The 14,579-nt window shown below is 39.6% G+C and overlaps 1 protein-coding gene across 1 annotated transcript in view; it reads right to left on the reverse strand.

Annotated features, from left to right (window-relative positions):
- TOX (thymocyte selection-associated high mobility group box) overlaps positions 1-14,579 on the reverse strand; it is a 327,015-nt gene that overhangs the window by 11,082 nt on the left and 301,354 nt on the right. The window contains exon 6 of the mRNA XM_008566948.1: positions 11,129-11,209. Within this exon, the coding sequence (XP_008565170.1) occupies positions 11,129-11,209 (81 nt within the window). The remainder of the gene's footprint in view (positions 1-11,128; positions 11,210-14,579) is intronic.

Raw genomic sequence — 14,579 nt, forward strand, 5'->3', positions numbered from 1 at the left:
ACCCAAACAACTTTTAAGTAAAAAGTTTTTTTGCTTTCATTTAAAAATTCTTATTGTTAATGTGCAGAATAATTAACAATTCAAGGAAAAGTTCAAATGAGTTAATTCAGCCTGTGTAAACAGTGACTATTTGTTCATCAGAATAACATGTACTGCAGCTGATAATGCTGCAAAAGTCATTCCATATATGCCAAGAATATTATGTGTTTATTGTGTGTCTGTGTGTTTAAAAGTCATCTGGGAAAGTATTTTCATTGTGTTTGGATTCCCTCTTTTTTAGCTTATTGCAGAAGAGCTAATTTCATTTTTTGGTTACAGACTGTCAACTTCATATGGGAAAGAAACTACATCTAAAAATTAATGTGTGTTGGTGCATCTTTATTTTTTGCTTTATAGTTGTTTTTAATTTAAAAAGAATAAAGACCACTCACATTTCCCATATAATTGAAAGTATGAAACACGTGTAATTGAAAAATGTTTTCATTTTTAATTTCATATACCTCATTACTAGAAAATGAGGTGATTATTGACTATAGAAATAAAAATGTTGAATTCAAAATAACAATGAATCCAATACTTCTGAACTCTACTTTTAAATAGTAGCATGTAGTCCACAATATAGGAAGATGGATATAGAGACAGAGATACAGACATACAGATTTATACAAATAAATAGCAACATAACTTGAGATACTTTATTGCCAAACTTGTAAAAGCTCTCTTTTTCATAAGTGATTAAACATAAAACATTTTCTCTATCCAGCCATTTATTTGTCATTTATCTTCTCCATGGCAAAGCATGTGATGACCAGTCCTGCTGGTCTTCAAATGGGTTCATTTTGAAATAGCAGTAACTTTTAACCACTAGAAACACTATTGGCAAACTCAAGTTAGATTTCCAAACATAATGATTCAGACAACACTTGAAACAGTTTTTAACATAGAGGGAGGAAATATTTTGAGAAGTTACATTGTTTTTCTTTGCTTTCCAAATTGCTCAATGTGAGAAGATAAATGTGGTGTCAAGCCATGTGCCTACACAAGGCAGGCACTTCAATAGTTCTCTCCTTGTATTGTCTTCAAGGAAGGGATCTTTTCCATGGCAGGTGCTTGAGTCTCTGCAGCCCATGCATCCAGCACAGTGCAAAGTACACAGAGAACACAAACATGTTTTCTGAAGGAGTGAATGACTCATCTTGAGCAACACTGCATGTAGTCACTGTTGCCTTTGCTGAGACCTCTTGACGGCTTGAGTCTCTGCAGCCCATGCATCCAGCACAGTGCAAAGTACACAGAGAACACAAACATGTTTTCTGAAGGAGCGAATGACTCATCTTGAGCAACACTGCATGTAGTCACTGTTGCCTTTGCTGAGACCTCTTGACACGACATGCCATTCCTCTTGCCAAAGAAAGAGAAAGGGTCTGAAAGCTTGGAAAACCCACAGAATATCAGATGGATCTCCCCACTTGCTTCTCTGTTCTCAGCATGACCCATAGTCTTCCTCAAGCAATGAGAAATTGCAGCTCTTAGCTCCGCCCTTTGGTTAGGTACACTGCCCCTTTGCATCACTGGCTCTTGGGTGGACGGGGGCAGCAGAGAAGTCTGCTGTATTCCACTGATACTATGAGAATTTGTATTTTTATGCACAGGTCTACTTGTTTAGATGGGGAAAAAATCTGTTTCCAGCTTCACTTCTCATTAATTATTAATCTGACTAATACAATAGACCATCTATTAATTACAGAGTTATTTTATTGTTTTGGAAGACAGATAGAATAAGTTCATTTTCAATAGCAAACTGCCATAAATTTATAATCAGATTAAATGGAAATATGAAGAAATTATAAATTTAATATACTCTCACTGTCATTTTTTCCCAATTAAACTATGAAAGCAAAGCTACAATTTTGCAAATCAATTATATTGCATTTGAAGATCTCTATACCTACCATTCAGAAATTAGAACTATTTTCTCATACATTCTAAATCAAATTTGTTTCTATTTTCAAATACATTAACCACTTTTCTTTAGTGGTGAGGTCTTGTGTTGGTCACCTGAGAAATGAGATTTTACCAGTGTATACACAACTGAAAATCAACCTTTGATTTCAAGATTTTCAGGGTAGGAGCTTGTTCTTGCTGTTATGAGTCTAGCAGTCCCCCCAATTGGTGGTTTCGCTTTCCATTATCTCAGTTACCCACAGTCAACCAAAGCCAGAAAACAGGCGAGTATAGAACCATGAGATATTTTGAGGGAGAGAGAGAGACCAAATTTACACAACATTCATTAAAGTACATTATTATAATTGTTCTATTTTATTATTAGTTACTGTTATTAATCTCTTACTCTGCCTAATTTATAAATTAAACTTTATCACGGGTATGTATATATAGGCCAGAACAGTAAATATAGGGTTTGGTACTATTTATGGTTTCAGTCATCCACTGGGGGTCCTGGAATGTATCATGGATAAGGGGGTACTACTGTATGTTCTCTTTCCTATTTGTTTTGAACCACAGATTCTGAAAGACTTTTTGTACAAGTTAAAAGGGGGGTTGGGGCCGGCCTGGTGGCGCACTGCTATAGTGCGCTGCTTGGGAAGTGCGGTGGCGCTCCCGCCGAGGGTTCGGATCCCACATACAGACCGGTTCCCGCTCACTGGCTGAGCGAGGCGCGGGCGCAACACCGAGGGCTGCGATCCCGTTGCCGGTCCCGGTCCGGTACGGGGGCGACACTGAGGGTTGCGATCCGTTGCCAGACACGGAAAAAGACAAAAAAAAAAGGGGTGGGGCAGTGGTGGTAGAGACCTTTCGGTCTTATCAGTAGAGGCTTCCTTTGATATTGCAAATGTACAACAGACACAGCTCTATAAGACTTAAGATACTTCTTATTAACCAAGCTGTTGATAATCCAAGATAGTTGCAATCCCGTTTACTTTGTACAGTGAAGATAATACTTCATAGCATATAAATGCCCTCATTCAGGAATGATATGTGCTATAAAAATGAAAGATTGACAAAGCAATTGTTATTTAAAATAATGAAGTATAAACACAAGACATAAAACTCAATGGAAGCAAAAACATAGAAGTTGCTGAACCAAATCGAATCAATAGTCCATCTAATTGGATTCTTGTTTTCAGCATTGACCAATACTTGAGACACTGGAAATTAAACAAAATTTATGCACCTACTCAATTGTGCATTGTTACTTTTAGAAGGAAAATTCTTCCTGGTCCTTGCAGGTAATTAACTTATACCCTGAAGCATGAGATTTTATTGTCTTTAAAATCACAATCTGGGTTTACAGAGCTGCAAATTTTATGTTAACAGTCATAAAATGATCCATCCCATTTTCAAATTCAGACTAACATTTGTCTCAATAGCTCTCCATGGTGTTGGGAAAATAGAACAGTTTGGTCAGGGCCCTCACCTCGGGTCCAGTTGGATGTGGTTCAGCATCCTTTGTAAGCAAATTGTGTGTGTGTGTGTGTGTGTGTGTGTGTGTGTGTGTGGAGTTAGTGCGCATGCACGTTTCAGTGTATCTTTTTAGGTTTGTTTCTGTTCTTGTGTTCTTCAGGGAGAGACAGAGAGAGAGGTAGAGGAGAGAGAGAGAGAGTTTTAGTGAAGCAGGCAGGTGGGCATCGGCCTTGAGTGTCCGCCCCACCCAAGGGACAGCCATGCTTTCCAACCTAAGGCTCCAAGGATCGTTTGGCCAGTTACCTAGCTCATAGACCTGCATGAAGGGGTCTGGTGACCCAGTCTGGTGTGTGTGTGGGGTCGCGGGACTCACCCTGGCATGTGAAGGGTTTGTGGCCCAGTCTGGACAATGGGCTCGAGGGGTCTGTGAGCTCCAGACCCAACCCTAGCTCAACAATCAGCCCAGTTGGTGCAGGATTACTGGCAGGTAAAAGAGCCCAACAACTGGCGTGTACTGGCAGGTAAAAGAGCCCAACAACTGGCGTGTTTACAATTGGCACCACAAACAGGATTAAGAGCTAGACAATTGGCTCTGTCAGGATTCCAGACATTAGCCATGGCTCTACAAATTGGTGTCATCGGCAGGATTACACCACAATTGGTGTAATCTGCGACAGGATTCTGAGCAGTTACAAGAGCTGAAAGCCCTTGGAAGAGGGAGGAAATGTGGCTACCTTTGAATATGCTCTGCCCTATGGCCACCTTCCTGTTGACTGGGATCTGGTTGCTGCACACTGTACTGCAAGGCAGCATAGACCAGGCACTACAGCAGAAAACCCCTTGGGAGCAAAGGAAATGTGACTGTCTTTGAGTGTGTGGTGCCCAGTGGCCACTTTTCTGCTGACTGGAGCCTGGCTATTTATTGCTCACTATGCTGCAAACTGATCGAGACTGTGGCAGAAAGGAGTTGTTGGAAGCATGGATAAATGTCCTGGAGGATGATGTGCAGCAACTGACCGCTCCTGCCTCTCACACCAGGGAAGATGACCAACCCAGTGGTGAGCTGGGGAAAACCGTGCGTCTCCAGGCATGACCTTTTGTGCATGAGAAACTGAGACTGTAAAGCAGCAGAAAGAGGGAGACTTCCTGGCTTCTTGGTGGTTGCAGCTATGAGAACTATGGGTGGATGAAATAACGTGCTTTAGAGACTATGTAGTAAACGCATGTTGCGTTTGTCTGAAGGCAAAAGGCTTGGAGGGCGCCACTTAAACCCGATGGCCAGCTGGGTGCCGTAAAACCCAAGAAAAGAGTGCCACATGCAGATGGGCAGATGATCAGAGGATGGGTGCCCCTTCAGAATTTCAAGTATGTTTTCACCTGGTGAAAAGGTGGAAAAGTTAGTTTCCTTTACTATGTGCCTGTCTCTATGGCAGTGGCTGCAAAAGAGCCACAGATATGCCCAGGGGCAGGGCAGTCACTCCTTGATGGACTGGGTGAATGCAGCTGTTCGAACTGTGGGCGAATGCTACAAAACTGCCGGAGACTGAGTGAGTAGCCGGTGTAAGCCAAGCTGATTGAGGTAATTCAAAAGGCAGAATGTAAAAGCAGAGAGCAGGAGAAAAACACAAGGGTGAAGCAGATAAACTGTTTGCTAAAGACATTATCTTGGTGGTGGGGCAGCTAGATGTTAATAGCTGAGACAGTGAGAGAAAAGCACTGCAGGCATTTCAGAAGTCTGGAAGGGTGCCCCACCCATCACAGGCCATGAGGTCATTTGAGAAGTTTGGGAGAGCACCCCTCCCATCCTAGGAGAACTGAGTTTGTCCTGGAGGGCAGACTTGAGGTGTCTTCGCCCTAGGCAAACTGCTCCCTACATCCCAGCAGCTCTGGCTGGAGCAATCCTGCCTCAGCACCTCTGAAGAAAAAAAGCCAAAAACATTGGTGGCGTTCACATTGTGTTTTTGAGTTTGCAGGCCAGCAGTTTGTGAGAGCAGTGGAGGTGTGGGAGCCTCCACCTAGATTTCGGGAGATGTATGAAAAGTTGGGGGACTCAGGTGGAGACCTGCTGCAGGGGTGGAGCTGCTGCGGAGGTCATCTACAGAGTGATGTGGAGCAGAAAAGTGGGGTCAGAGCCCCCAAAGAGAACTCCCACTGAGGAAATGTCTAGTGGAGCCAGGATTGTGGGACTGTGACTAGGAGCCTAGAACCGTGGAGCTACTGGCAGCATGCAGCGCCAGCTTGGAAAAGCTGCAGACACAGGCAGCTCAATGGTCTGCACTTGGCAGAGCTGTATGAGTGAGGTTGCCCAGTGCTTTGGGGATCCAGGTGCCCCAGTGTGCTTAATGTTTGCCCTGTTTGGGTTTTGGATTTGTTTGGGGACTGTTTTTCCTTTCTATTCCTCCCTTTTGGAATGGGAATGTGTACCCAATGTCTGTCCCACTGTATCTTGGAAGTAGATACACTTGTTTTTGACTCTTTACAGGTTCACGGCTGGAAGGACTTTTGCTTTTGGTCTCAGAGGAGATTTTGGACTTTTGAATTGGTGCTGCAAGACTTTTGGGACTAGGATGGAATGTGTAGTATGTGAATGTAAGGGTCATTTATCCTCGCTGAGGGAACATCATGGAATATTCTGAATGCGTAGATTGCATGGCAGGACCCAGAAGGGGTGGATTGTTGGGAAAATAGAATAGTCTGGTCAGGGCCCTCACCTCAGGTCCAGTTGGGTGTGGTTCAGCATCCTTTGTAAGCAAATTGTGTGTGTGTGTGTGTGTGTGTGTGTGTGTAGTTAGTGCACATGCACGCCAATGTATCTTTTTGGTTTTGTTGCTGTTCTTGTGTTCTTCAAAGAGAGAGAGAGAGGGAGGTAGGGAATGGAGAGAGAGAGAGTTTTAGTGAAGCAGGCAGGCGGGCACCGGCCTCGGATGTCCACCCCACACAGCCATGCTTTCCAACCCATGGCTCCAAGGATCTTTTGGCCGATTACCTAGCTCATAGACCTGCATGAAGGGGTCTGGTGACCCAGCCTGGCGTGTGTGGGGTCTGAGGACTCAGCCTGGCATGTGAAGGGTTTGTGGCCCAGTCTGGACAATGGGCTTGAGGGGTCTGTGAGCTCCAGACCCAGCCCTCGCTTGACAATTGGCCCAGTTGGTCCAAGATTACCAGCAGGTAAAAGAGCCCGACAACTGGTGTGGGAGCCTACACACATGGCATGAATTCTTTAAGTTTACCTCATCCTATAAAAAAGAAATCATTTCTTTTGTTTCAAATTCACTCTTTAATTGAACTGAACATTGGGTTTCCTTACCATTGATCATGGCAACAGAGAACTTTCTTCATTTTAATTCAATATTGTCCTGAACTATACATTAAAAAAAGTTTCCACTGTCCCTTATAAGTTTTGGAACCTTAGTTCATGAGCTACTCCTTAAGGTAGAAAAAAAAATCTCATATTTGATGTGTGACCTTAAAGTCATGAATCTGATTGCTTTTACTTAACACAGCAGAACCCAGTCATGCAAATGCCTTTTCCTCCCAGGCTGGCGCTTCTGAAAAGCTGTACACTTATTTCAATAATGCTGCTTTTACTTGGGATATTTGGGAAGTTCCCTGCTGGAATTCTCTTCAGAGCCTGTGGGACACTGTTTTACATATCCTCAGACAACTCTTTGTCTTTTGATGGTGAATTTGACTTTTGGAAACAGCTAATAGTCACTTGAAGCCAAGTCTGTGGGTTATGTCTGGGTGATTTTGGGGGAAAAGAATGAGGTGTGAAAACAATGTAACAAGATTGCTTTTCTAATGCGGCTCGTAAACTTTTCCTGACTGCAGTTCTAAAAGAGAGTTTCAGAAATCCTTTGAACTCTGGGAGCAACCATAAAATAAGTTTGCAGTTCTCCCAAGGTGACTACTTTGAATGCAACACTCATTTTGGGAATATAAATTCTGTTCTATGTGGTAAAAGGAAACTAGTTCCATTGCTTTAAAGTTATACATTGTTTTTAGCATAATAATTTAGACTCATGTCTAGGAATTCCTGAGTCTATGGAAAAACTATATTTCCTTAAACTTTATTTAATAACTCAACCCCATATGACCTTCAATAGTGTGTAAAACTACTTAAGTTAGGAAGCCCTAGCCTTCTAATAGCATATATTCTTGGCCCTCTTTGCAGGGTTCATAAAGATCATTTCAATTAAGAAGCCTGTGTAGATGAATGTATTTTTGTTTATATCTAGATCATTTCTTATATTTATCTATGAAGCAAATTAAAAAAATTTTTAATGTCACTTTAAAATTTCTTTGGATCAAAGTAACTAGCAGACAAATTGAAAATATGATCCAGCTAAATTTTTGATGATATACATATCTTTTCCAACTCCTTTGCACACATATCAATAATGCTAAAATAAAATTAATGATAGTAAAAATAGTTTATATTTATTAAGTGATTCCTATGTTCAGGATCCTAAACCATGCTGTTTATTTTTAAATTTTAAAAATTTTATTTTATTGAGGTAAAAACACTCAACATGAGATCTACCCTCTTAGTAAATTAAGTGAACAATATGGTACCGTTGACTGTAGGTCCAATGTTGGGCAGCAGATCTCTAGAGCTAACTAATCTTGCTTGACTAAAACTATGCCCATTGATTAGTAACTCCTCATTTTCCCTTCCCCAGTCCCTGGAAACCACCATTTTCACTCTTTGATTCTATGAATGTGACTACTTTAGATACCTCATGTAAGTGGAATTATGCAGTATTTGTCATTCTGTGACTGACTTATTTCATTAGCCTAATGTCCTCAGGTGAACCATGCTGTTGATATAGATTTTCTTATTTTACCCTCATGGGTGTTTTAGGAACACACGAGGGAAGCGTGGCCGGCAGGAGACGAGGGTGGTGCAGGTACCGCAGGCCTCGGTTACTGGTTCTGCATGATACCTTTCCTCTTCAGTGAACTACTGGTAATCAAGCCTACTTCAAGGGATAAACCGTGAGGATTAAGGCAGCTCATGCACATAAAGTGATCTTTTAAAAATATAAATCCAATCATGCCATCCCCAACTGAAACTCATTCAGTGGTTTCCCTTTGCCCTGACAGTAAACCCCAGCTCCTTTCAGTGTTCTGCAAGGCTTTCAGGACCCGGCTCCTGCCCATCTTCTCAGCTTCATCTCAAACCACACTCCGTCTGCTCGCTCTGCTCCAGCCACACTGCCCACCTCTCCACTCAAGGAGCTTTGCCACCCTGCACTTCTGCACTTGCTGTAGCGCTGTCTGGCCCATGCTCCCCTCAGACTCTGGTTCTGCAAGCTCCTGTCTCCTGTTGGTCCCCATGTCACCTTTTCAAGGAGGCCTTTGCAGTCCACTCTAGCTGCTATCTTGCTTTATTTCCTTCAGAACGCTTAGATTCTCAATGATGTTTATCATTTATTAGTTTATATTTTCATTATTTATTAGTCTCCTCTGACTAAAGAGAAAGTTCTTTAAGTATAAGGAACAAATTTGCCTGTTCTCCATGGCATTCTGTCAGCCTGGCACAGTGCTTGGCACAGACCGCATGCCCAGGAAAGTCTGTGAAATGAATATATGAATGGGAGAAAGGGAAGAAAATGGAGTTGTCTGACTAAAGAGAAAGTTCTTTAAGTATAAGGGACAAATTTGCCTGTTCTCCATGGCATTCTGTCAACCTGGCACAGTGCTTGGCACAGACCACATGCCCAGGAAAGTCTGTGAAATGAATATATGAATGGGAGAAAGGGAAGAAAATGGAGTTGGGCTGGCACATGGTGGTGTATCATGTAGCATTTTCTATTTGCTCCTTTAAATATTTCAGAATAGGAAAATACTTTATAACATAGTAAAAATATTATAACATAGGAAAAATATATGTTCAAATACGAATGACTATTATTTGCATGTCATAATTGAAACAGAAAAGAAATGGATTTTTATATATGTTACCACATGCTATGGGAGGAAAGGCTGGTAATTTTCTGTAGGTGCCTAGAAGGTTACACTGCAAATACCACTCACTCTGACAACATCAGAGGGTCATTTTTCCAACCTGGAAAGTGTGTTTGTAACTTTCCTTCAATTTGTATACACACAATAGATAGTTGTACATAAATAGATATTCAAGAGCTCCAGCAAAATTCCTACTGCCAAAGAGAAGAAAAATGTCAGAGTAAGCTGTAAAAAAAGTGCTTGGCTTTTTAAATGTAGAAATGGCAATTTGCAGCGTTTATACAAATTGCCATATACTGCAGGTTGCAACTCTGAGACTGAATAGTAAGAAAAGTTGCAGCTCAGAGCAAATCTGAGGACAGTTGTTCTGAAAGTAAAGGCTTAGTCAGTATTATAGCATTCTGGCAATCTGCATGTCATTAACTAAAGTGCTTTGTATTGGGATTGAGACTTCATGTATTGATTTTCTCATATGTCAAATGCTCAGACTAAAACTTTATTTAAAACATTCAAAAAGAAATTTATTTTGGATGATAAAAGGAGAATTCTTTTTTATTAAAGTTCCTCTTATATTTTTGGCATATTAATCTGTAACAATATCAACATGACTATTTATTCTAATGGCTAGATGGACCTAATATTTTGTACTTTATTTTTTGTTAGAATTTTACATGCATTCTTTGAATCCTATACATATACAGAAATGTGAGATAGTATCAATAGAAAATATAAATAGCTTCAAAAAGAGTAAGATAAATTAGAAAGTGTGAGATTTACAGTAAGATAATACAGCAAGTGTTCATGGTCAGCTCTGTGCCCAGTGAATGTGTATAATCAATGATAATATTAATAAAAAAGATTAAATCATAAATAGTAAGTTTCCCTCCAATGTCATACCTTAGAAGTAGAACATAAGGTTGGATTAGGCCAATACTGTTCTGAAATGTCATATGCCTTTATAGTTTGTACCCTCTTTTCTTCTTTGCATCATTATATGCAGTATATATTTTCCTCAATAAAAAAACTAATTTGTGCAATTATTTTAGAGTTGTTAGAATTGGAATGGATATTAGTGAATGAAGAAAGTATTTCTGTGAGTGAATGGGATGAAGTTCAGAGCCCTGGGCCACAGTGAGCAAAATGACAGCCAGGTTTGGACTTGAGATGACAAGGTGTCGAGCACTTACAGACATAGCCCATCTCTCTGAGGCCACCTCCCTGAGATCTCTATAAGGGGAAATGTATTTATAATAACACGAGACCAAGAAAAGTCAACTCTTGAGTATTTAGAACAGGAAGATCTAGTGTTTACGTGGTGCTTTTATTTTTAAACAAAATGATTTTTTTTTCCTGGCCAGTTTACTTCCTAATAATGTAGCAATGAGGCTAGAACTTCAAGCAATTGGCATCACCTCAGTAAAGGCTAATGGGATGGGGAGGGGGAGGAAATTTAAGAGTGGGACAGGGACAAGTAGAAATTTGGCTCCGGATTAAGAATGTGCTGTGACTAATCCACAAAACCAATAATCCACAGGTAGACAGTATTTTACAAAAGGCCAGAGGATGCTGCTCTGGTCTTTCAGTAATGAACAAATATTTCCATAACATATAGCTTTTTTTAGAGTTTACATTTTTAAAAATCATGCTAAAGTGATCGTTTATGCTTTTAAATGACTATCAAAGTGTGCACCAAGATGGCCACAATCTGTCATAGTACTACACAATTGCACGTTACCTTGGATACAAGGCTGGCTCTGTATGCCGCTAGTTGCTTCAGGTACTCCTTCTTTGCAGCCTCGGTTTTCTTTTTATAGACCTGTAACAACAACAAAGAGTCTTAAATTAGAAAATGCATCTGCTTTTGTTTTTAGAGAAGTACAATACAGAATGATAATTGCACACACACACACACAATTATATAATATAATAATATATTTCTCCCCAAAGATTGCATTTTCTTACTGAAACAGATTTTTAAGAAGTATGGCAATAGACTAGGTAAGTAGATGATTAACAATAGTAAAATTTTACATTTTACATAGAGCATATGAAAAGATTTATCTGGGTTACTTTGAGAGTGGAAGTGGTTGGCTTAGAAAGATACTATTGATGAAGGTTCCCAGGGAAACCACACGTTAGTAAATAAGGCATTCATATTTATATAATGAGCAGAAAATTCTCTAGTGCACTCATATCCTGATATATATGTTCCATGCTAAATACAAAAACAAAGACAGGATTTGAAGATGATAACTCATGTTCAATAAGCAAATCAAAAGAAATGTAATGAAGTTTGCAGGTTCATCACTATTTTGAGATTTTGAGCCTTGAAGCTGTATTTTCAAAAACTCAGGAATCAGCGATGGCAATCAAGGACACATTTGGGAGTAGAATGGGGACCCCAAGTGGCTGAGGCACATGCATTCCACTCTGTGCAGGCTGCTCTGGCCATGCCCTTTCCAACGAAAGAAAACACTGGATGACATGGATCTGTGGACACCTTATTTTGGAAGAGTAAAAATGCTCTGAAATGAATTTCAGTTTACAGAAGCTTTTCATTTTTGAGAGGGAATCATCTTGAAAATAAAAGTAAAATCATCTTAAATTGAGCAAAAGTACTGAAAAATGATTTCCTTGTATGTTAAGGGTCACATTGCTAAGTTAAACAGAGAGGAGTCATTAGAGTTGAAAATGAAATATCAGCAAAGTGAACACACATGGTTGTCTGCTACCATTAAGCTGATTCTTTCAAGGCTTTAAGTATATTTTTGGCAATCGTCTGAAATCAACCTGAAAGAACAAAATATTTTTCACCATTTACCGTGTAAATGGAAATGTATTTTCATTGATACAACTGTTTAAAATTTCTCACATCTTGAATTTACAGCAGGGAACAAGCATTGGCTAATATTTTGTAATGCTGAGCTCAAAAACAGACACAGGTCAGTATTGAAAAGTGCCTTTAGAATCGGTCAGAGTAGTTAAATATAAATTTTGTCTAAAGACCAAATATCTGCCAGTCGGCAGCAGAGGCCAATTTATGGTTTCTAATGCTGACTGTGGTTTGCTGAGCCCAGTACCCAACTGTGAAATTCAAGATGTGAGAAATACTATTTACTCATGAATATTTTAATTAAAGCAGAACATTTTACTTAAGGTAAACAAATGACTAACCTTGTCCACAGAATTATAACAGGATCCTATGGAATGAATGTGCTAATTGTTCTCCTTTAGGGAGGTCTTCAGCCTGAACTTTTATATTTGGCATTTTGGCATAGTAAAGGCCAGTTAAAATAAAGCAATTAAGAATTAGCACAATATTGTCTTATAATCATTATGCCATCTTTACATATGAAACTAAAGAAACTTTAAAAATTCTATGTAAAAGTTTTTTAGTAAAAAGCCAACAAACCCTTTCGTTCAGGTACAAGAGTATTTTAAATTTACTGAACTAATTACTGGAAGTCAAATTCAGATTCTTTTATGGAAATTTACATGTGAAAACAAACACATACTAGGGCAGAGTTAATGCCTTTGAACAGTATGATGTGTGTACACTGCACGCCCTGACGCAGCCACAATCAGAAACAGAGCTCTTCTGCTTTTTATTGATTTATTTTTTTTCTTCAAAGACAGGTTCTGTTTACAGTTTTTCCTTAAACCTCCTCTCTAAGACATAATTTATAATTAATGACCATGTTTACATTTACTTTTAATACCTTAAAATTTTTCCGATAGGGTTTTTCTCCTACAGAAATAGAAATTCTACTCAGGACTTTGAAGCAAATATTTAGTAAATATATCTTTTGATGGTAATATGAGGGTATTTCAAAAAGTTCATGGAAAGAGTCATATTATTTTTTAATCCTGTTTTTCTGTGAACTATGTGAAGTCTCCTTGTACACACTGGTACATGTCTACCCTAAGCATTTTTATCATGTTTTTAAGACTATGCTTCTCCAAGTGACCTCCATTCAGCTAACTAGGGTTCATGTAGCTTCCAAAGGAAAATCCAGTGTAACAGACTTTGGTCCACAGCATTTCCCAAAGCATCGTTTTCTAAGCAGCAGCAGCAGATGAAACAGTATTCGCCAGATGGCCTGATTGTAGCATCTATCATCTTTCTTTCATTTGGTTTCTACTGAAACAGCAAGTGTTACTATGATGCTCTCTCTTTATTGGGCTCTTGGCTGTGAACATCGCACAAAGTGTTAACTTTCTTGAAATTTGTTGCTTAACAAGCAGGGAGAAAGGTTGCGAACTCCCTGCATTTCAGGATGAATATGTGCCGCTGGTTTTGCTCGGGATCGATGTCGTTACAGGATACCTGACTAGCATTCAGAGTCCCCTGTTTTCTCCAAATGGCTCCCTATTGGCTGTCAATGATTGACTACGTGGAATCATTGCATAAGTGCCTAAACACCACTTTAGAAAAGAGTCAACTCATCTTGTCGCATTATTACGTGGATTGATGGATCCACTCTGTCCTGAATAGCTGCAGATGTTCTGAGGGAGAATTCAAAGGGGGTAATTTCAGGAGGTGTATTTCTGCAGTTGTGTTTAAAGGAGAGTAGCCCAGATGAGAATTAAAATCTGAGGTGGTCTCCTCAACAATAGTTAGAACCACCACCTTTGAGAGCTACCTAATGACTCCAGTATTATAAACGCTGTATGTCTTTCTGATGCTGTCTTCTAAAATTGGACAGGGATGCTGTCTGAAGTCTGTATTTATAGGAAATGTCTGAAGAAAGACCTCAAATATGAGAGAATGATATCAGCTTGTAAGAATTCCACGTGCAGGTGCAGTGGGGGAAATTCTTACTTTAGAACAGATACTTAAAAATTACCAGTAAAAACTTTCTCAAAAACATTTCAAAGCCTACAATTATGGATGGAGAAAGTCCTCTCCTTGCAGAAACCAAAGATGTCATGGGAATGCATTTGGTAACCACTGCAATGATCAAGTGCACAGATCTTCTAACTTACGAGGATGGGTCTGATTTATGTCAAAGCCAAGTTTGGGAAAGAAATGGTCTCTCTCTCTCAGGGTAAGACAAATATTTTAAAGGTATATGATTCATACAGTAAATATTAGTACTCAGTTGAGCTACAAAATGGCTTCCAAATGGTCCACAGCTGTTTAGAATAAAGTGCAAAGTTGGCCAGATGAGGATTTAAAGATCATA

Source organism: Galeopterus variegatus, unplaced genomic scaffold (genome assembly GCF_000696425.1).
Source record: "Galeopterus variegatus unplaced genomic scaffold, G_variegatus-3.0.2 Scaffold280, whole genome shotgun sequence".
Lineage (NCBI taxonomy): Eukaryota > Metazoa > Chordata > Mammalia > Dermoptera > Cynocephalidae > Galeopterus > Galeopterus variegatus.